The 22,245-nt window shown below is 41.6% G+C and overlaps 1 protein-coding gene across 21 annotated transcripts in view; it reads left to right on the forward strand.

Annotated features, from left to right (window-relative positions):
- rims1b (regulating synaptic membrane exocytosis 1b) overlaps nucleotides 1-22,245 on the forward strand; it is an 88,492-nt gene that overhangs the window by 6,671 nt on the left and 59,576 nt on the right. For 14 of the 21 annotated variants that reach the window (XM_084365540.1, XM_084365558.1, XM_084365544.1 and 11 more), the window contains exons 2-3: nucleotides 17,000-17,213; nucleotides 22,077-22,088. In XM_084365540.1, coding sequence (XP_084221666.1) covers nucleotides 17,000-17,213; nucleotides 22,077-22,088 — 226 coding nt within the window. Of the gene's footprint in view, nucleotides 1-15,618; nucleotides 15,946-16,999; nucleotides 17,214-22,076; nucleotides 22,089-22,245 lie in introns of those variants that run through there. The other 7 variants (XM_084365551.1, XM_084365553.1, XM_084365554.1 and 4 more) reach the window with 2 other exon arrangements.

A 22,245-nucleotide genomic window follows, 5' to 3' on the forward strand; every position in this document is an offset into this window, starting at 1 on the left:
CCTTTTTTCTGTCTGCAGGCAGTTTGAAAGTAGATATAAGGTGAATTTAGTCTAGTTTAGCGTCATTCTTGGATGTCTGTGGCATGGAATTTAATAGTAGCTCATTTAAACAGAAGGAAAATAACATGTTAAACTTCTCCAACAATGAATGATTGTCAAAATACACAGAATTGATGTCATTTCAGTGACATTTTCAATTAATTCTCTCTATTAACAGATAACCTCACAGACATTTCTACTGAGGATGTACAAACAGTCATTGCACTCGTAATCTAACTGAAGGAATAGATGCCTTCTAAATGGAAGGGTTGATTACGTGGTGAATTATGTATGTAATATACATACATTTGGGTCAATAGACGTGAAAGGATTATCTAAAGATATATATTTTAGGTGGAATTCTGAAGACAATAGAACCAATAAGACCAGTGTTTTTTCCCCAGAGTATAAATCAACAAACTTTCGGGCGCTGCATGTGAAGTCACATCAGGAGCTTTTCGTCATCTGTCATAGTGAAAACTGCTGCCGTGACACTACTGATTGTGCTGTGGCCAGAAAAGTAACATGCTCGATATTACCTAAGCTTTCTTTGGGTCTTGTTTCAAGCTGAACTGAGTTGAGCCAGAACACGATTTGTGGGTCTGTCTCATATATTGATGGGTGACTTCGAGAGTTCCCTCCAATATCTACAGATATGGATCTAGTTTACTTTGTGACTAATTGCTTAAGAACATTTCTGGTGGACCTGTTTGTTTTTCAATGTCATCGAATTTTACCTACATTGCTGCATTTCATCGATATAGTATTTACTGTATTAGTGACGTATTGACACTTAAAATGAACAGAGTGCTGATTGTATTCTCATAAATGCATTCATTCCTTTTGAAAAATAATTAATTAGTATGGTGTGCAAGATTCGGCTTCATTCTGCATATAAAAAGAAATATGTTTTACCATACAGAATGTTAATTATGAACTTTTTACAGTTGCAGAGTTAAAAAGCCTAGAACTGTCAAGAGTATCATCTGTATTGTTTAAGCCTGTAGCGTACATTGGTCCTAAGATAATATAACTGACCTTTGAGTGATTTCTGTCCTGTTTAAATCCGAAATCCTTCTTCTTACTGGGAAAGTTTGAGCTTGTTTGCACAGCTGAAAGCAGAAGCAACTAGCATTATGTCAAGTTACCAAATTTTGTCTCTGGAGTACAAAAAGGAGATTCCCACTAAACCCAATTTGGTATCGTTCAGTTGAGATAAAGAGAAACATTTTCCAGAGCAGACTTAAGAGTTTCAAGGTTTCTGTGAGAAAAATGCTAATGTTGAATTATGGATCAGGTCTGAAAATAGCACACACTTGGAAGCGGTTCCTGAAATATTTAAATATTCAGTTCACTGGCTGCTGTTGATGTTCTCAACCTTTTTTTTTCTTCTTGTTAACCTGTTTCAGTTTTGGCCCACTGCTGAATTCCACTAATTACAATGTGACATGTGCACAAGTCCATGTGCACAGATCTATGCTTGTGTGCATGTGTATGTATGTGTGTGTGTCTGTACATGTATGGATTTGCTCATGTGTTTTAATGTTAATGAGAAAGCAATGGTCATTGCCATGTTGCATAGGCAACACACTCAGATAAGCACATACACTCTCACAAAAATGTACTCACACACACTCAAAATCCACATATACACACCCCCACAGACACACAGCATCCACACTGTATGTCTGAGAGCATGTGCACTGCAGTACTTACGTGAGACAGTACACAAAATGCACCACAAACCCAGATGGTGTTGTAGTTTCCTCGGCCTGTGGATGAAGCTTGCAGAAGGAAAGAAACGCTCCTGCAGAGACAGAATGCCTTTGTCACTGTACGGTTTATCCTCTTGCTTTGCAGCCAGCCTCCACTCCTTTCACAGACAGCTGGAGAGAGCGTCAATCCATGTGTTCCATATGTGTGTGTGTGTGTGTGTGTGTGTGTGTGTGTGTGTATATATTCAGTGTGTTCAGGATTGGATCTTCACACTTTGCTCTTGATTAAAAGAACTCAAAGGCAGCCGGGTGTGTCTGCAACACCTGGAGGAATGGAAGCCAGTGGGGGGCAGTGAGGTGGGGGTGGTAAGCAGCCATGTAAGTTAAAGTATGTAATTTGTGTTCAGGCTCTTTAATTTAACTCTCTTCTGAAAGGTAACTCTCCTACTCTGGTCTAAGTAATAATGTAACAAATTTACAGAGGCACAACATTTTATCAGACCAAATTATAGCATTTTTGACACAGATAAAATCACGAGGTTTTGAGCTTTCAAACAATTACTTTTTAAAGTTTAGTGACCAAACCACCCTCATGTTGAAGCTGCTGTTAGGGAACAACCTGTTTTTGTATCCTACAACTATTCTGCCCTCATTTTATGCTTATGGACGCTAAAAGAAAGTCACCTTTTGTGTCCCGTTGGTCTGGGGTTGTTTTCTGTGGTTTTGAGCTTCTAAATTCAAATTAAGAGGAATCTGAATGTTTTAATAATCAGTGAAATTTTAGACACCACCCTATCAACAGAACAGAAATCTGATGTTGGACAACTTGTTGGTCCCTTTCAGTGACAGTTTTTTAACATACAATTTCAGTATTGGAAATTATATTGGCACTGGACACTGGAGATTGTATGCCTTGTATTCTTTCAATAGGACCATAATTCTCAGGACACTGGGCTGTTTAGACAAACTTTGTCACCAATGGCAACCCCCTCACAGTGTCCTTTTAAAGCCAGGCCCAGAAATGGTATTCCCAGTTTGCTGTGAAGGAACTGGTATAGTCTGCATGGAGCCCTGACCTCTACCTCATCAAGCAAGACCTAATCACCAAACATCAGTGTTGGCCTTCTGCAGATCCAGGTTCTAAATCTGGTGTAAAGCCTAACCAGAAGTGTGGAGGCTGTTATACAGTAGAAACAATATTACTGCCATACTACTATAACAGAACTGTAGCTATTTTTTTGTACAACAGACTAGATGTTTTCATCAGTCATATAGGGTTGAAATGTTTGGGGTCCACATGCTTTGGCCATGCAGTGTATGCATATATAAAAAAAAATTAAGTAATACAGTCACACCTACCTACTCTAAAACTGTTCCTGTTTCCCTCATTTTCCATGTCCTCAGACCTCTGAACTATCTTGTGTGATTTGGTAAACATCCTTGTATTTGTGTGTTGATACAGCTGCGCTGATCTGAGATCTGGTTAATCATTAGCTACAGCAGCAGAGACATGGGGGACAAAATGTGACAGAGAACCAGAACACTGCCTTTCACACTCTCAGAGGATGGGAAGAGATGGTGGCTTGTACTATGTGGGCTGGGTGGGACTCTGAGCTAGTGTGTTGAGAGAGAGTGAGAGACCTGAGTGAGCCTCTTTAGTGCTTCCAGACCTCCCCAGCATCAAAGTTTAATGAGAATGCATTCTACTTGGGCTGACCAGGCTCTCTCCATCTCTCCTTCCATCTCTGTCTGTGTTTGTGGCCAGAGGAAGTGATGGGATTATATCATGAGTGGCCACACACAATATTTGATGGGACTCAAATTTGTACCCTATGGTAACACCAGCCACCACTCAAAAAGTGTTGGCTGTGTTCAATGTTCATTTAATAACCATTCATTTTAAATAATTGTGAATTTGTTTGTGTCTAGCACATGTGGCTGTGTGTGTTTTTGTGAGTGTGCATACCTGAAATGTAACTTTGAAAAATAAATTCTATCACGGTTTATATATAACAAATATATACATATATAACCCTGTCATCACTTCATTTAAGTACATTTATGTACTTTACTTTTCTGGCTTTTATCTTTTTGATGGAGTAAATATAGCATTAGCATCTGAACCACTATTACACATATAGTAGCTTGTAGCATATGATATACCCATTGAAAGTTCTTTTGTGTAATAAATTAAAGTAAAAACCATCTTAAAGCATCTTAAATTCAATGAATTATTACGTTCAGCATACATTTCCAAAAGTACCTCGACAGCAGGCTACAACGCAGTGTTCTGCTGCCCTCTGTGGTTCTGCTGCACCTGTGACCATCACATCATCACTGATGTGAGTTATGCTTTGCCTTGATTGGATGCAGATACAATAGGCTATTATAGGTGCACTTTGTAAGATGTTGCCAGAATTTTAGTTTAAAACATTCCAAAAAAATGAACTAACATTATCAACTGAATGTGACGAAACAACAGTGTTAAAGTTTTTTCAAAGACATCTGGTATGTACTGTGTTATGGAGATGTCTAGTGAAGTTAGCATGCTAACCAGCTAGCCCCAGCCCATCCTGTCCTATAATAACAATTTGTACCTCAAAGTCTGATACTATAGCTGCTAGATGTGCATATCTTTTCCTCTATCACATTACCCTTTAATGTTAAGTGTGCACATGACTAAGCTGGTAACAAGAAAAAGCTGCATTTTCACAGATGTTTCCTCAGCATGCTTAAGTCTGGAGCACTGTGTTGATTTACTCCACTCCTGCAGGAACATAACAGTTGCGAAACATGACTTCTGCACATACTGCTCAAGCACGACATTTTAAATGGAAACAAACCACAATACCAGCAGCTGATGTTGCACAACAATAAAAATCCAACGCAACAGTGTGTGTAGCCCACAGAAAATTAAGTGAAGAAGAGGAAGGAGGGAGGGCTACAAAGGAGTGGGATGGTAGCTGAGGCTGCTGGGACAGAGTGAGGGGATTAGAGATTGTCTGTAATTACTCCACATCTACTCCACCAACTCGAGTCGTGGCTTATACGTCACCCAGCTGGCTGTGTGAGGTCAGAGGCTTTGTATGCTACATGTGATTGTGTTTGTGTCTGTGACTCAGAATTTAAAAGAGAGAGAAACAGTGGGACAGTCTATACGTATACAGTGATGTGGAAGAGAACATTGTTATCAATTCCTTGGCTTTGACAGAGTGGAATCTAATATAGAACACTGAAGATATGAGATACGAGTGAGGTATGAGTGGAAAAGAAATAAAGGAAATTGAGGAAGAGTTGGAGGGATATAAATGGAAAAGACAGAAAAAAATAAATGCATGGGGAGGAGGGAGATAGAGTGATAGACATACACACACGGATATGCACACATACACACTGAGGAGTCGATGCCAGAAAAGCACTCTGCTCCATGAATGTGGGTAAAACACTCACAACATCAATAAAAAGAGTTATCAACATCTAAGCACTTGCTCTGAGAGGGGCGTCTTAGCCTGATACTATAAGCTGAAGGCAGGCTAAAGCTATGTAGCTAAAGCCCTCAGTGTGTGTAATGATGGAGCAGTAACAGTGGCAGTGTTAGAAACAGAACTGAAACAAAAAAACTAAATCAAGTCTTTTATTATTACAGTTTCTTCAGCCCCATAGACCCGTCAGTGACTCAATCATTAAAATGCCTGCGGCCATCTCACTTTAGTTAGTGAAATGCTAGTATAAATCCCACTGTTGGTAAAGATATCAAATATGTCATGCTGAATGCTGATTACCATTAAAATACATGGTGCACATAACATCCACAGCTAAATGCTAACATGCTAACTATGGTGATTAATAATGCCAATGTTTAGCAGGTAATGCTTTTTTTGATCTTATGTAAGCATATTAGCATCTTAACATTAGCTAATTAGCACAAAACAGTATACAACAGTATACCACAGCAGACATTTTGACCAGTCAAGCAGAAAAAGCACAGGTGTGACCAATAATACTAAAGATGGCTCCATTCTATTAAGTCCCAGTAAGCCAGTGAGTAAGCATGTACAATACCGGAGTCTTGGAACTAACTCACCTAAATGAAATGCAACCATCATTAATGTTATAAATTCCACCCGTGCTTTTCCTTCTTTGACAGGTCAAGATGTCTGCCATAAGAGGGTCTATTGAATGAGTTACAATTTTGACTTGTTAATGGTAAATTAACATCAAATTGGGATCAACAAAGTTATTACAATTCATTCTGAAGGGGGCATGAATGTTTGTACCACATTTTGTGCTAAAAAGTAAACATCATGATGAAAAGTCAGGGGATGACCAAAGTCTGTAGGATTCAACATTGGTGGTCTACGAATCTCTATATGTAATTTCATGACAAATGTTCCTGTAGTTATAGAGATATTTCAATCTGGACCATAGTTATAGACCAACCAACTGACAAAAACAGTGTCATCCCCAGAGACACAATGCTAGTTTGACTAAGTAAATTTAACCGTTAATATACAAAATGGCAGTTTAAATTTGTGGTGTGGCAATCCTCAGCTTTCAAATAACTGAGGTTAATAATTGTGAGGTTTGATCAAAAGGAGTTCCAATCCAATTCTGACCCCTGCATCCACTCGCCTTATCCACTCCATTTCTGTTTGAGGTAATGTGCTGGCAAGCACATATCCGCGCTGTAAACCACGGATATGGTAAATTTTAAGTTTAATATGTTCAAATGTTAAGGTTTTATTTATGTTGTTGGAGTGGCCTTTCTTATTTAGTACTCTAGGGGCTTTTGGGTTTGGGGAGGTATCTATTTCCTAAGTTAGATTGCTATATTCAAACCCAAGGGTGGCTGTCTTGACAAATGGCTTGATATCAGCTCAGTTTGAAATGCATAGAGGAACTATGTCTGTCCCCTGTCCTCCCTCCTCTTTGCACTCATCCTGGAACCTCTGGCACATGAACCCATCATTCCCCGGTGTTCAGATTGGCCAGGAGTCACATAATTAGATGCTATATGCTGACGATATATTATTATCTGTAGCACAACCCCATCACTGCAATGCACTTCTCCACCAGAGAGGGCACCACCCTGGTTTTTAATTGAGAGCTCCCTTCTTGACACTTTACCTCCCCTGGTGTTGGTTTTTGCCCAGCTACCTCAGGAGGCTAAAACACATCCTATCATTTTGCATTTGCAGGGAATTTGGAAAAAAGTGTCTGTAGCCTACAAATCTGATCCTTACCTGCTTACCCCTCAGCAGGGTTGTGGGTTAATCCAAAGCTCTGTATAGATAAGAAACCCTTCTACTGGAGAGTATGGGCCAAAAAAGGTATTATGTCCTTAAAGGATATGTATGATGGGTCTATATCTACATCTTTTACTATGTTAAAGGAGCAATATGATACACCTCAGAATTCTTGAAATTTCTCCAAATTAGACATTTACTTAACCAGGCTATTATGAATCTTCAAGTTACTCTATTCAGATCTGATACCCTTGGTGAAATACTTAATGTTTTTGGAAAGGGTAAGGAAGCTTCAATAGTTTAGTCGGCGCTGCAGGGTAGGCTCAGTGATCAGACAGATGGCCTCAAACAGACACGGGAGGCAGGCCTCAATCAGTCATTTAGTGATGAGGAGTGGAGTGCCATCTTGCGAAACCCTAACACATCCTCTCATGAGATTAGGAACAGATTATTGCAATAAAAAAATTCTAAATTTGTATTTGTTAATTGGACCTCTACAAAATTACACAGGGTTGGATTAAGAGAGGACTCAGTATGCTGGAGATGTGGGGGTGCCCCAGGGACCCTTATTCAGTTACTATGGTCTTGTCAAAAGGTTCAGGTGGTTGTTGGCAAGGACATCCCATTTCTACTTAGCCTGTACGGATTGGGTGATTCTGCCCCTTTAAGGGCACCTCTAAACCACTGATGGGGTGGACCCACACAGTCATCATGCTGGGCTGAAAGCTCCTTGCTAGAGAATGGAAATTGGTGGATCTTCCTCCGTCCAGTCTGTGGTTTACCCAATTAAGTGCATTGCAGCCTATGAAGAGTTGACATAAAGGATGGTAAATCAGCTAGACCTGCACCACACTAAATGGGGGAAATGTTGATTTTTTTATTGCATAAGTGATCATTTCTAGTCTCACTCCAACACAGTTGTCATTTTAACGTCCAGCGCCCACATTGTGTAAATAGCAAATGTACTTGCGGCCCCCTGTGCGCCCCTGGATGTGTTGGTCTTAAAATGAGGTGTGGTCAGGAGCGCTGATGGCAGATTGTTATCTTGAGGGAGCGAAAAGTGACAGCGCCACAGACCAACAAAAAGCTGCTCTAAAGACAAAGGCGCTGTCTGTTTACTGCTATTTAAAGGATGCATTAGATGCGCCTACACAGGCGGGTTCACACCGTTCATACACTCTGTTTTTATGATTTGAGAGGCTGCTCACAGCTATTTTAAACATTTCCATGGATGCAGTAATCTACCGTAACAAATATCATGGACAATTAATCAGCGAAACTAAAAAGCTGTAGTTATAAACTTATAAACAAGTCAGGAGTTTTAAATAATCAATGAAGTTTATCAGCTGTTCCTCATGTGTAAATTCACATGTTAATGTAGAGATACACATATCGTTTCTGCTGCTGGAGACTAGCTGCAGGTAACGTCATTAATAATCCTCATTAAGGACGCATTTTTCCCCTCTCATCCCACCGTTATTGATCAGGTTGATACTCTTTATGACCTGTCCTGCCTGATCCACAGAATGAGATCCGCGGACACACAAAGAGATGCAGCAGCGCTCCTCCTCCTCAGTTAAATCACAGTGTATATTTTCATATACAGTCAAACAGAGTTGTTGATGGGACAGATGATTGTGAAACAGCGGGGCAGAGGGTCCACCAGCCGAGGACCACATCTTTTTCCCTCAGCGAAGAAGAGTGCCACTGGTTTATATGTGCCAGGCCCTGGCGCACCTGGCTCTTAAAGGGAATGGGAGACGACACTCTGACAGGTTTGATTTATGTTCCACCCAAAACACACCCATGACTAATTCAGAGTCTAAATGCAACCCTTTGCACCGTGCGTCACACTTTGCTCCCAGATTATCCATTATAGAATGGACTTGGACACGCCCTAAACGCACTAGGTGCAATTTAGACCATGTGCTGTAGACCGTCTAAATAGGGCCCAAAGTCTCTAGCTTCGACACACCATCAATGCTCCCCTAAAGCTGTGTACTAAACCAGCAGGTTTATGTGACTACAGAAGTCAGTGTAGATGTGGCTCAAACATTGGATCCTGGAAAGAATGACAGCTGGGAATCAAACCCCATTGAGCCAGGGAGGATTGACCAGATTGTTTGAGAAATTGCTGCCCTATAGATAGATACACAGTGGCCATCTGGGTGCTTTATTTCTGCTTGCTTTATGAAGTTAGTATCATTTTATAGCCTTTTGACAATGGAGGGAGTCGAATATATAAAAGTCTTCATGGATAACATCATGGCAGGCAAACAAGAAAGCAAAGAAGGTGTTTACATGTGTTTAATCAGCCATCTGTTGCTGTTCTCTTTCCTTACTTCCTTCTCCTTTCATCACTCTCGCATGTCATACTCCAGCAGGACTTTTTTTTAAGGCTTTCTTTTTACACATAACTCTGTTCGTCATTTCCAATAAATCACCAATGTTCCTGCTTTTATAAACTGGTTACTGCTGTTCTTAAGCACATCTATCTATTCTTTCCCTCTTCTTCCTCCCCTTCCTCTTTCCATCATCCTGTCTCCATCCTCTTTCCATCATCCACTCTTCTCAAGTGGTATTTATAGAGTGGCTCCGGATACATCGGCTTCTCTCCTCTGCTGGTCTCTGGCCCACGCTTGTTTCCGTCTTGGCTCTCTTTGTTCATCCTTTGCTTTTTTGCTTGTTCTCCTTCCTCCTCCTCCTCCTCCTCCTCCTCCCTGTAGACAGCTGTTTGTCTATCTATCTCTTTTGGAGATGGGAAGACTTCTGGGATCGTGTACACACACTCTTCACCTGTTCTTCCTGTCTTCCTGTTTCCCCCCCTCTCTCTGTGTCTTCTCCCTGTCTGTGTCTTCTCCCTTTCATTTAGCTCTTCTGATCACCACACCTCCACCTCTGACTTGTCCTTTCCTTCTCACAGCCTGTGTCAACACGTCTGTCATCTTCCTGGTCTCTAGCACCCTCAGTTGTGCTGTCATGGAGTGCTGGGCTGATTCAACCAAAAGCTCCAAACCTCTGAAAAATGCCCGTTTGCGTTGTTACACCCATTAGTGTCCACTGTCTGCTCACCTCAGCTGGTGAGGGTGCTGACTTTTCAGGGACATAGCTTTAGCCGGTATTTTAGCATGATATCACGTATGCAGCCATCATGTGCATATTTAGGACTCTTTTACAGGGATCTCATGAACAAGTCAGCTTGTGATGGGGTTTTTCAACCATCTGAGAGAATTTAAGCGTTAGCATTAACTTACGCTAGTTAGCTGCAGCTGATGAGATCTGTGAGCTACAGCTGCCATTTCAACCACCAAAATCCATGACCAACAGTTAAATTACTTCTGTGGGAAATCAAAGACACATTTTTTCAAAAATTGTGCACGCTACTTGCAACAGGCCATGAATGTATTATAGACCTGGACACAGGGGTGTCGCTCAGCCAATTTTGCCCAGTGGTCAACAGGCGGTAATGCAGAAAATTCTCTTCTGGCTCAAAAAGCATTTTCGTCAGACGTCAGACCACAATTATATTTCTTTTTATTATGTATTTTTGATTCATACAGGTTTTATATTAATATATTCATCAAGCCCAGAGGTGTGTAAATCTGTGACATCATCACAATTGAAAGTCCACGGACAGAGCAGAAATTCATGGGCGGAGCCAGTTTGAGAAACACTACTGTGCATGGTCAGTAGGCCGCAAAACCAGGAAGTAAACCGGAAGCTAGCATTATTAAACATTATTGGTTTGCGCCAGGTGAGCAATTCTCATTGAACTGTACTGTAGGTGCCATCTTTGCATTTGGTATCTAGTTCTTATAAATCTATGCCACGGGTGAAACAGTAAACAACCAACCAAGAGAGCAGGTCATAGTGAACGGCCTATCAGCACTGCCTGCTGCCCTGTGCCAAGAGCTGAAACACACAGACTGCTTCTTTTCTCATTTTTTGTGCCTCCTCCGACTTAGAAAAAGAGTCACCAGGAATCAGCTGATGAGACAGAAATAGTACTGCTCACAACACACACGCACACACACACACACACACACACACACACACACACACAGAGCTTTCCCCCACTCCCCTCCCCATCCTTGGGCAATGTATTCATAGCGGTGCTAATTAACAACTCCACACCAGCGACTGGTGAAGAGAGTGGAGACACAAGAGGGAGAGATAAAGAGAACAAGAGAGAGAAGGGAGAGAGAGGGAGGGAGTCCTTGGACATGCTGAGCTGAATATGTGAGGCCCTAGGCGAAGGCAAACCCATACATGTGTATATGTGGGTTTTCTGTCTGTTTCATTGTTTATACTTGCCGATGTGTGAGAGTGCATGTAACTGTGTGCATGTGTGCCCATTTGCACTCTTGTTTTGACAAGGCCAAAGCAGGGCTAACCCACATCTGGCTCTCTGGCTGTGCCCGCTGGCCCATGGTGTTAACCTAGAGAGAGGAGGCTGCCACAGTTCAGCCGGTTCACACCACTTGGACCCCCCTGGTCACCGTCTGCCAGGACCACATGCTGACAGTGTCACATTACAGTTGTGTAAATTGGTTACTTTTTTCAGAAATGAGTAGCGTACTGTAACAGATATCTTGTTTTTCACATTCAGCAAAAACACTGGTCTTGGCGAGGGCATGTTAGCTTAGCGCTCGGGCTGGAGGTTAACTTCTGCAGAACAGGACATTAAAACCGTCCAGACCGGTAACTCCAGAGGTGTTTTAATGACATTTTGTGTCTTGTTAGCTGTCTGGCTTAGCTAACTTAGAGGTTATACAGTAGGTCAGAGGTTTTTACACTTTGAGCACCTTTTACTAATTGAGCCACGACATCTCATTTTCTATTTTATAATGTGATAAATACAGAAGATATGACTTAGGGTGTGGAAAATAGTATGCCTATGATTAACAAGGGAAGGTAACATCGTACCTCAATAAATGATTTTACCTACAGTGTCGTTCACAATCCACCCACAAATTCAACGGGATTTTATCCGCCATACTGTTGGAAGTTGTGCCTTTTTGAAGGTGTGAAGAAGATATGAGGCTTGCAAGGCGGTGCACAGCGCAGCGCAGGTGTCGTTGCTAGTTTCAGTCCAACACAGTTGTCATTTTCACGCCCAGCGCCAGTGTTGTGTAAATAGCTTGCAGCCACCAGTGCGCCCCTGGGTGTTTTGGTCTTAAAATGAGGTGTGGTCAGATGCACTGATGGCGGATTGCTATCTTGAGGCAGTGGAAAGTGACAGTGCCATAGACCAACAAAAAGCTGCTCTAAAGTCAAAGCCGCAGTCTGTTTACTGCTATTTAAAGGATGCATTAGATGTCTCTGCGGGGCAGAGGGTCCAGCAGCCGAGGATCACATCCCTGTACGTCACTGAAGACGAGTGCTACTCTTAATTTGTGCCAGGCCCTGGTGCACCTGGCTCTTAAAGGGAATGGGAGATGACACTTGGATTGGTTTGATTTATGTTCCGCCCGAAACAAACCCATGACTAATTCAGAGTCTATATACAACCGATTTGTGGCGTGGGCTGCACTTTGCGCCCAGATTATCCACCGTTTAACTAGCAAAATGGACTTGGACACACCCTAAACGCACTAGCACTCTGTGCTTTAGACCATGCGCTACAGACCGGCTAAATAGGGCTGATGGAGTTGATATTTATGTATTTTTTTATGAGTACATTTTTGTGCTCCAGCCAGGTGCTCTAGCGCTACAAACAAAAACTGAACCTTTGTGGACTGAAGGATTGTCCCTATAGATTGATTGGTTGCCATGGCGCTCTTCTCTCAGGGTCTTTTTCATGGCTCAGGACTGTATCTGGAGCTCCCATCTTCATTTGTCATTACATGATGGAGGCCCCAGCACCACACCACTTCACCATAGCTCTGCACTGGCACCAACAGAAAAGAACAGTAATAACAGCCATAACTTGAAAGACAGCTCGATGTCAGTGTTGAGGACCTCTTTGTTTGCACCTTACACAACATGTGTACAGTGTACAGTGGCCAGAATTACATGTACCTTTGTATCAATTTACTGCTAGTGTTGAGTAATTTAGGAATGTTACGTCATTTAAGTTAATAATAGAACCTTTTCACTGTATTTTTTCACAGCAGGTGAAACACAGATATAAAGCTGCATTAAGTTATCCTTGGCCACTGTGGGACAGCAGTACAATTTCATGTTTATACATCCATCTTTGATTAGCATTTATCTGAGCTGTGTTTCTGTCCACCCAGCTGATGTGAGAACATCATTCTGTCTCCTTGCCTGTGAAGTTAATGATATGAGTTACGGACTGGGAACACCACCATCGTTCAGTGAGCTAAAGGAGGTTTAAAGGCTACGTAGAGCTGAAGGGAAGGGCTGAGCTTGGTAGCCACATATAATATGGGTTTGTCATGATAAGCAACCCTTTTCACTTTGTACATGGTAACATGACTCATTGCTAATATGTTAATAAAAAAGAAGTGTTTTTTCAATGACATTTAAACCGACTTTTACACAACAACACAACTACAACATTTAGTAGCTGTGAAGTGGCTGAAGAAAGAGTCTGTCTGCTGTACTCGTGCTTCACCACCTGTGATCCCAGGTATGGTGACTGACCCCTGGGGAGGCAGCAGGCTCAGGCCTGTAATCAATGAGCACACAGTAGAGTTAACACAGAGAGCAGGTCTTTTCCTGGGAGGAAATTCACAGACTGATTATGTTTACATCAGTATGGTTGGGGTCACTCATGAATCTACTGCTGAGTCAAGGTTAGGATGAACCCAAAGGTAATGTTGATGATGTGCATTTAGGTAGAAATTATGATGTGTATATGAACAGTGTGCTGACTCAGCAGGCAGGATGTGAATGTTAAATATTGGATGTGTCGGTGTGACAGTGACTGCACGTGTCCTGTGAATGCTGTGGCTGCGTAATGTATATTCCGTATGAGCTGAGTCGCTCGCTTGTCAGTTGAGGACCAATTTCACCCTCACTGAATATTGTATGTATTTATGGAATCTATCATTTATAGTGTGTCAGTCTGCCCTTTTTCTGTTCACTGTTTGTGAGAGCGTGTTCCCATTAAACATTCACTGCACACCTCAGTCAGTCAGTTATCAAATTGGGAAAAAACATCTGTACAACTAAATAGTTATGATTTAAAGCTACATTAATCAATACTTTTATATAAATGACTTTGTAAGATGGAAGGGAATTGTCACCAGCCTGTTGTGGCGCCCCCTATGACTGAAACTACAAAATCAGAAATAGATAAAGCAGTAAATGAATTGCTCGATTAATAAAAGCCATCAAATGCACCAAAAATAATAATGAAAATGAATGTTTGTTGATTTCTATGTCTTCATTGTCCCTAGGTGAGCAACACATCAGTTAAGACTGAATCACTGAATGGGACTTGTCTTACTAACATTTAAGAGATATCTTTGTGCTTTACCATTTCCTGTGGACGTGAAATTGTCCAGACCTTTCCTCCATCCAGAGATTTTCAGTCAGACGTGATGAGACTGTGCTCGCTGCTGCAGAGCTGCTCTGTGATTTGGACTGAGAGCACAGATTTATTTTATTTAAAAAAAGTCACCTGGTGCAGCTTTAGCAGTGCGTGTCTGCTGAATGTGTGGAAGTGGTAGAAAAGACTGATGAAACCGTGGCTCTAAGAACAGGAACAGCTGGTGCACCGACACCCGCTGACACCCAGCATTTGACGCCACCGCGTTGTCATGACAACCGGCTGTGCACCCTCTGTTTCTGACAGCTGTTCCCATGGCGCCCGGGCTTGGCTCAGCCTCTGGACTCCCGTTGGCAGGATAGATAGCTTCTCAGGGTCAGGGGTCACGTTTATGACGTTGCAGCCGTGGCGGTGTCATGTTGTTTTTCCATCTGAATGATGTACAGATCAGTTTAGCTGAGGTTCGTGTTGACTCTATGTCCATTCTTCATTATTTTTTTGCTAAATGAAAGCCTACTGTATGTATATGAAACAGTTATGAGTGAAAACATGTATGTGCAAGTAAAATTGGTACATGTCGTGAGTATATTTGAGTGTGCAGACTCTTTCCACTTAATATATACTTCCTGGATTCCACTGAAAGCTTTATCAAAGTGTCTGTTATTCCTCCTGTCTTCTTCAGTCAAGCACAGCCGAAACATTTGACATACTGTGTAAAGAGATCAGAATGTGTGTGATGGTATAAAACGATGACACAGTGGTGATCTTCATCATCTACTTATATGGGTAAACTTTAAAGTGCCTGACCCTGCATATAGACGGCACAAATGCCTTGATGTTGAGCAGCATCTGTCCCCTTCAGGCATTACGAAACGTCAGCATTTGAACTTAAACGCAACATACCAAATATCTGAGAAACATGCGTAACCTTGACCTCATGTGTTTTGTGTTTTCCATGAAATATTCTTAACGTTTCATTCAACATTCCACGTCACTAAATCTCTGTCCCTGGTCCAACCACTCCTTGTCTCAGCTGATTGGCCAAATGTGTCCTGGTCCGCCAGTCACCTCCCTGTTCCAGCTCTGTATGGTGGCAGTCTGCTGTCTCTGCTCAGGCACTATAGAGACAGTTTGAAAAGGCACAAGTGAGGAGGAGGAATGTACAACTAGCTGCTGTCAACTCGTTTCCTGGAGTTTTTTATTTGGCAACCTGTGAAAGGTTTTTTTCAGCCTGTACACTTTTTGGGAATTACATAACGCTGTGTTTAGACAGCTTGTTTTTTTCAGCTTTTTTTCCAACTCGAAAGTATTCTGCGAAGACAAATCATCGTCTCTGGACTCTGTGTGGGTCATGGTGGAGGACTGCTATCTGTTTGATTTTTACTACCACAAAAAGCTACTGACAACAGGGCAGGTGTTATGTTTCCTACCTGTTTCCTACTCAGCAGCTGAGCACTACAGACATGTCTGCTTTCAATAGACCCAGGTGATCCGAGTTTCACCCCATTCAATGTCTGTGGGTATTTGGGAGTGTTGGTCGGATAAAACTTGCAATTTGTTTCCTTCTTTGGGATTTCTGAACTTGTGATGGCCGTCTGTTGCTATTTTTCTGCTATTTAATAAACTTAGTGATTAATCAATCATGACTCAACTGCTCTATTACACTTCATACGTATATACTATATACTATATACTGTATATTTTAGGAATATTGATGATTTTCTCTCTCTGAACCATTAAGCAATGAGCAGGAGGCATTCAGTGTCCTGCTAAACCAGTAGGCCTTCCTCTCCTACACAGTTTTATGATTCTCTCATGTTGACCTCAAACTTGTGAATACCAATGCTTGTCTTGATGCATTTCTCCTGACAATAACTCGCAGACACGTCTGTAAAGTCAGTTTTCCGCTTCCACAAATAGGCAGATTGACTGCAAAGCTGTGAATGAAGCCATCTCCTTCCTCTCTGTCTCTCTCACTCAGCGAGGTAATTAAAGTGGCTGTCTGGGTCATCTAGTGCATATGAGAGCCATGCTATGCTAATGCAGTGTTCCTCTGACAGTTCTGTTGAGACAACATTGTGGGTGTTTTCACACGGCCTGATTTGCAATTCACACTCGGGTTACGTCCATCAGAGGCATCCCGGGAAGCAGGAGGAGAGAGGCTGCGAGCCTCAGAGAGCAAAACTGAGCTCAAGTTTCATTTAATTGTGTCTATGAATTTCTTGAAAGGCACCTTTCAACTGAAGCTCTAATTGCCAGTTATTTTGCTAGAACTGAAATGTTGTTCTCAAACATGCGGATCACTTCGCTATTGTTTCTGGTAGAAGGGTTTATTTTGAAAGAAGTTATTCAGTTATTCATAAATTCCACCACGTCCTGCTTTGTTCCTTTTTTATCTTTGCTTTTATGAATTATATTTAGACAGGATGATCTGACTGAACACGTTTAAGGGTAAAGTTGACCAAATACAATAAGTTTGGGAGTGCATGATGTACCACTAATGGCCAATCTTCTACTTTTCCGTCCTCTGTTTTTCTCAGAACACTGCACCAGCAGTTTGAGAGCTACAAACAGGAGGTGCGTCGCATCGGGGCAGAGACGCGGCGTCAGCAGACCCAGCAGAAGGACGACGCACCCACCTGCGGTATCTGCCGCAAGACCAAGTTTGCAGACGGCTGCGGCCACCTCTGCTCCTACTGCCAGACCAAATTCTGCGCCCGCTGTGGAGGGCGGGTCTCTCTGCGCTCCAACAATGTGAGGAACCTGACCTCTGACCTCCTCCTTTCCCTTTCTCCCTCTCACACTCACCTCATTCCTGCTGTAGCTGATGTTCATTTTGGTCCTTCTGCTTCTGTGTTGTTATCGTCTGCTGTGTTGCTTCCTGGTCACACTTTGGTGAGACCAAAGTGTATTGGAAGAATGGCTTGGCACCAGTCATAGAGCCTTCAAGGCTCATTTTAACTCTGAGGCTGTATTGTTGTGGAATGGTTATAAATTGATGCACCTTAATTCTCTTGAACGCACTCCAGTAACAGCATCTGTGTTGTCCCGTGTCTCCCGTGACTGCACTGCAGCCATCAAACAAACATGTTAGAAAGTGGCAGAGCTGACCTTCTCAAGCAAAATACCCAAACAAAGATCAGGCCCAGTGACAAAAAGAGAGGCGAAGAGGTGTAAAGGGTTCAGATAGGTTGTTACAGGAATGCAGGAAGGCTGTAATTAGCTCGTATTTGCAACAGTTAGAATTGATTCCAATGGCAGCCCAGTTCACAGGAAAAAAAGGTGTCTTAAAAGTAAAAAAAAATCTTCTCAAAAAACTTTTGCAGCATCATCCACTTCTTATGGCGATGCTCAGTTTGAAACACATACAAGCCCATTTTGCTCAAAAAAAGCTCAACACAGCTTCTGTGTTGAGCTTTTTTTGATTATCTGATTATCTGTTTAACTTTGTTGCATGTAACTATGGCCAGCATACTTACATAAGATGCAACTGGCAAGTGTAAACGTCTTACGTCACTACTGACACAGAGTTAAGTGTTCCTAGATATATTTTTTTATTAAAACAACAATTTTAGAACATAGGCCTACTTAGGATATGAAGAGACAGTGGAAATACCATTTAAACCTACAAGCAGTGAGTATTTGGCAGGTTTTGAGTAGTATTCAACATTTATTTTGTACTGTTGATTAATCCACATAGTACAGAGTGGCAGTTAAAATGGGACAGTTGAATTATATGTAAACATGAGTCTACAGCCATGCTAGCTGTGCTGTAGGGCTATGGTTTGAGCTAATGCTAATGTAAGCAATTTAACATGCTCACAATGCAAACATACGAAGATGCTGATGATTAGTAGTTAATGTTCAAAGCGTTAAAAATCATAATTCAGCATCTGAGCATGCTAACATTTGCTAAATTAGCACTAAACTCCAAGTAAAGCTGAAGCTGATAGGAACGTTGTTGCTTTTGAAGGTATATGTATTAGTGTTCTGCAGGTCCAAAGTACTGGACCTGATATGGAGAAAAATTCAAGAAATCACCCAAGTTATTTGAGATCATTGCCCAGTGATTGCCCAGTTCATCCCTCTCATTGCTTCATTCGCTTCCTTTTCTGAGGAACAAAGCATGGCTAGAGGGGAAAACAAACAGACTAATAAAAAAACAAAACATCTTCATCAGTGTATTGAAATAATGAGCAGTGATACCGCTGCTGTAGAGGCCACACTGATACAAAAGCAGAACCCCACAGAATATCACCAAATTATAACCATTCATTTGATCCGTGTTGGATCAGTTTGCCATGCATCCATAAACCAAACATGTTTGCACTATTTTAAGACCCAGCCATCTTCAATTCAAGCATTCTCTGGGCTCCCCTCCAACCCATGAGAGAGGACCTCCTCCTGGGTATCATACCTGACTATGGGCCCTCCACCCTTGGCCTGCTGGTCCCCAATCTGTTCAGGATCCGCACAGCCCAGCTGGGCCTAAGCTCACACTGGCATCACACGCATGCAGAACTCGAAAGCCAGTGAGAACAGGGGATAAAGATAGTATCCCCTTAATAGATAGTAGCCATTAATATAACTTTCTCAGCAGGCAACAGGCTTTAACGGGGAAACAAAGAGATGAGACTAGCATGATGTTAATGCAATTTATAAAAGAGTAAAACAAATAAAGCAAATGTATAAATTGCGCTCAAAATAACATCGATCAACAGTAAATTTACCCTGTTATCCACCTTCCGCATGGGAAAGTAATTGAATACTAAAAAATGATGTCTCACTTTAAATTACATTATAAAATCATTTTAAACATGTAGTATGTTTACTTTTGGCCCTTCACAAGGATTCCTGCTGATGCAACAGCTTCATTTATCAAAGTTCCATTTAGGATCTGTTGCATCACTCGACCAAAGGAGATCTGAATCTCAGATCTCTCACTTAGCAGTTTCATTCATAATTCCTTACAAAGGAAAAAGGGACTACGACATGTAAATTATCTGGTATTTCTTTTCTGTGTGTATACATCTGCGAAATGTTGTGTGAGTGTGTGCGTGCGTGGGTATAACGCGTGGGAGGAATGTGTCATAAGTGAGCTCCTTTGGTCTCGGCGTTGCTTGCCTCTGTCCTGGGTCGTCCAGCTGGCCAAGCAGAATAACAGGGTTAGGGAAGTGTGAGCTTTGTTTTATTACATAAAAACTTCTCCTGCCTACAGTGTGCTTATTTAACCCACATCAGCAGTTTCCACTTAGGAGTTTGGTTTTAAAAAATGCATTTACACAGTATTAAAATACTGTGTGCTGTTGTTCAGCCGAATGGAGTATACGCCACCTGGCTTCATCAGACAAACCACATATACAGCTAGTAAAGAGGAAAAACAGAAATATAAAGGCATTTAAACTTTGAACATGAGCATAACATTATAGCATAAAATGTCTTTTACTTCCACAGTACCACAGAAAGTAGCAAATGGTACAATGTGGAAGATTTGATATACTTTGGTGCAAACATTCATAAAATAAAGAAACATTATGAACAGAATGTGAAGAAACAACAGTGTTGACTTAAGTCAAAGATGTTTAGGTACTGTGTTGCAGAGATGTCTACTGAAGTTAGCACGTCCTGTCCCGTAATGCCATTTTGCAGCCTCCCTGTAGTTTCAGCTGGGAGATGTATTTGCATGGCGAGTTCTCTACTGTATGTTTCACAAGCTTTCACAGTTTTTAGTCTAATAAATACACAAAATAAATAATATTCCTATATATTTTCTTACCGAAAACAAGAGATAACCAAGCACATTCTCAATTAATGTCTCTTTTACTGCACTACGACAAGCTTAACTGCCTTGTCAACTCACCACAGAACACACTTCATTCAAACTCGACATAAACAAAGGAGAACAGCCTCATTTGTCTGAACACAATCACCTCTGGTTTGGTCCAAATAAATCCTCAATTCACAGAGTAAGATGTGAAGTTATCCAGCTCTACACATTGTTTTTGCCCGCTGCTGATTCCTGACTCTCTGCTGCCTCACCTCTTTCCTGTCCCCACCTGCCACGTCCTCCCATCCCCAGAGTCATAGTCCTGGTCAGAGCAGGTAGATCTTCAAACTGACCTCTGTTGGTCTCTGAGGCCATGTAGGTCCCAGGCTGGTGTCCAGCAGTGTTCACCAGGAGACTGCTGAGCCTGGTTGAGCTGAGCCTGGTTGAGCTGAGCCCGTTGCCTGCAGTCAGCTAATAGAGCCACTAGCTGCATGACTAACTGAGCTAACTAGCTAACGGTAGCAGCAGTTGGCGGTCACTCTGGTTATATGCCTATTTGTTTGGCGTGACCTTCCACAGGTGGGCGTACACCTTGCACCTTTAAAACAATGCCATAGTACCAGAACAAGTACCAAGGGTCAGTAAGATTTTGAGCTTGTTCCAAAATAATAGGATAAGTTAATAGATATCACAAGAAGTGAATGTGTATAAGTTCAGAAAAAAGCAGTTCTTTTTTCAATGTGTAACCTCACAGTTGATATTAAAGCAACATTATGTTGAAATTGGCATTTTGTGTGAGTTGGTGCCCCCCACAACGCCAGTGCAACACCACTGTCGTAAATACTAACCCCAGGTCTGTAACCATTTGTCAGACAAAATGTAGGTGTTAAGTACAAACAAAAGTCATTACGTCACAACTATGTTATGTCTTGAAAACTTGTATCTTGAAGTAAACTTAATGTATGTGTAACGCTGTGATCCTCCCCTCCCACTGACGTTACACAGTAACGTCAGTGATTATTAAAGCCTGGGCTTTAATAGTATTATTATTATTAAAGAGGGATTAGCAATAATAGATCTATAAATTCCTCACAGTGTATTTACATCAATTCACCACATTCATTAAGCATTATAAATGAAATAAAAACAGCAACCTCTTTGAAAATATACACTTGTGTCCTGAGGTCAAAACAAAGATCATCAAATAATAGAGCTTAATAATATTTAGAAAAAAACAAACCCTTTTATTTTGCCTATTCACTGACATCTGAAGGGCTCTCATCACAGCATAAGCCACAGAGAAGCGTCTCTAACAGGTGAAGATTGGAAAATGAAAACACCTGAACAGATTTTAATGGGAGTGTATAGACTGATGGTTAGTAAAGAGAAGGCTTGTAGAAGAATGTGTTTCATGTTGCTTTTGTTCCTCCCTGTGCTGAGGAGCTGTGACACATCCTCATGTTGTCACAGGTCATGAGTCACACCCAAGTCATGCCAAGCTGGACCATGCATGTCTCCGCAGCCTAACATGTCAGTGTTCACACACATCCACACACCGTTGTCCCCTCCGCCTCGCACTCTGTCATTGAATATGAAGTATGTGTATCGATTCTGCAGAATGTAATTAACAAATGTTTGCATCACATCCTCTTTCCCCCTCTTCTCCTTTGTTTTTTCTTCTCTTTTCCTACAATCTGTCCAATATCCCATTTCACGACTTCACCCTCTCTGCGTTTCTATTTCTTCTATCTTTTATGTTCTTTCATTTCTTTCTCTCCTTTTCTCGTTTGCTCCACTTCCACCCTCACTTTTCTCAATTCTCACTGCTACCTGGACTGCATGCCACAAAGGAGGACAAAGTGGTTAGCATCTTTTTTGTGTTCTTTCTGTGTTGTGAACGTGATGTTTGTGCCACCTAACGTAAAAAAAACGCTGGCTGTGTTCAAATCTGAAGACGAGAGTTCTCTTGTCTGTTGACTTCTACCCTGGAGACGTGGTGTAAAATATTTCTAAGTTTAG

The sequence above is a fragment of the Pagrus pagrus genome, assembly GCF_965226575.1.
Source record: "Pagrus pagrus genome assembly, chromosome: 2".
Classification (NCBI taxonomy): Eukaryota; Metazoa; Chordata; class Actinopteri; order Spariformes; family Sparidae; genus Pagrus; species Pagrus pagrus.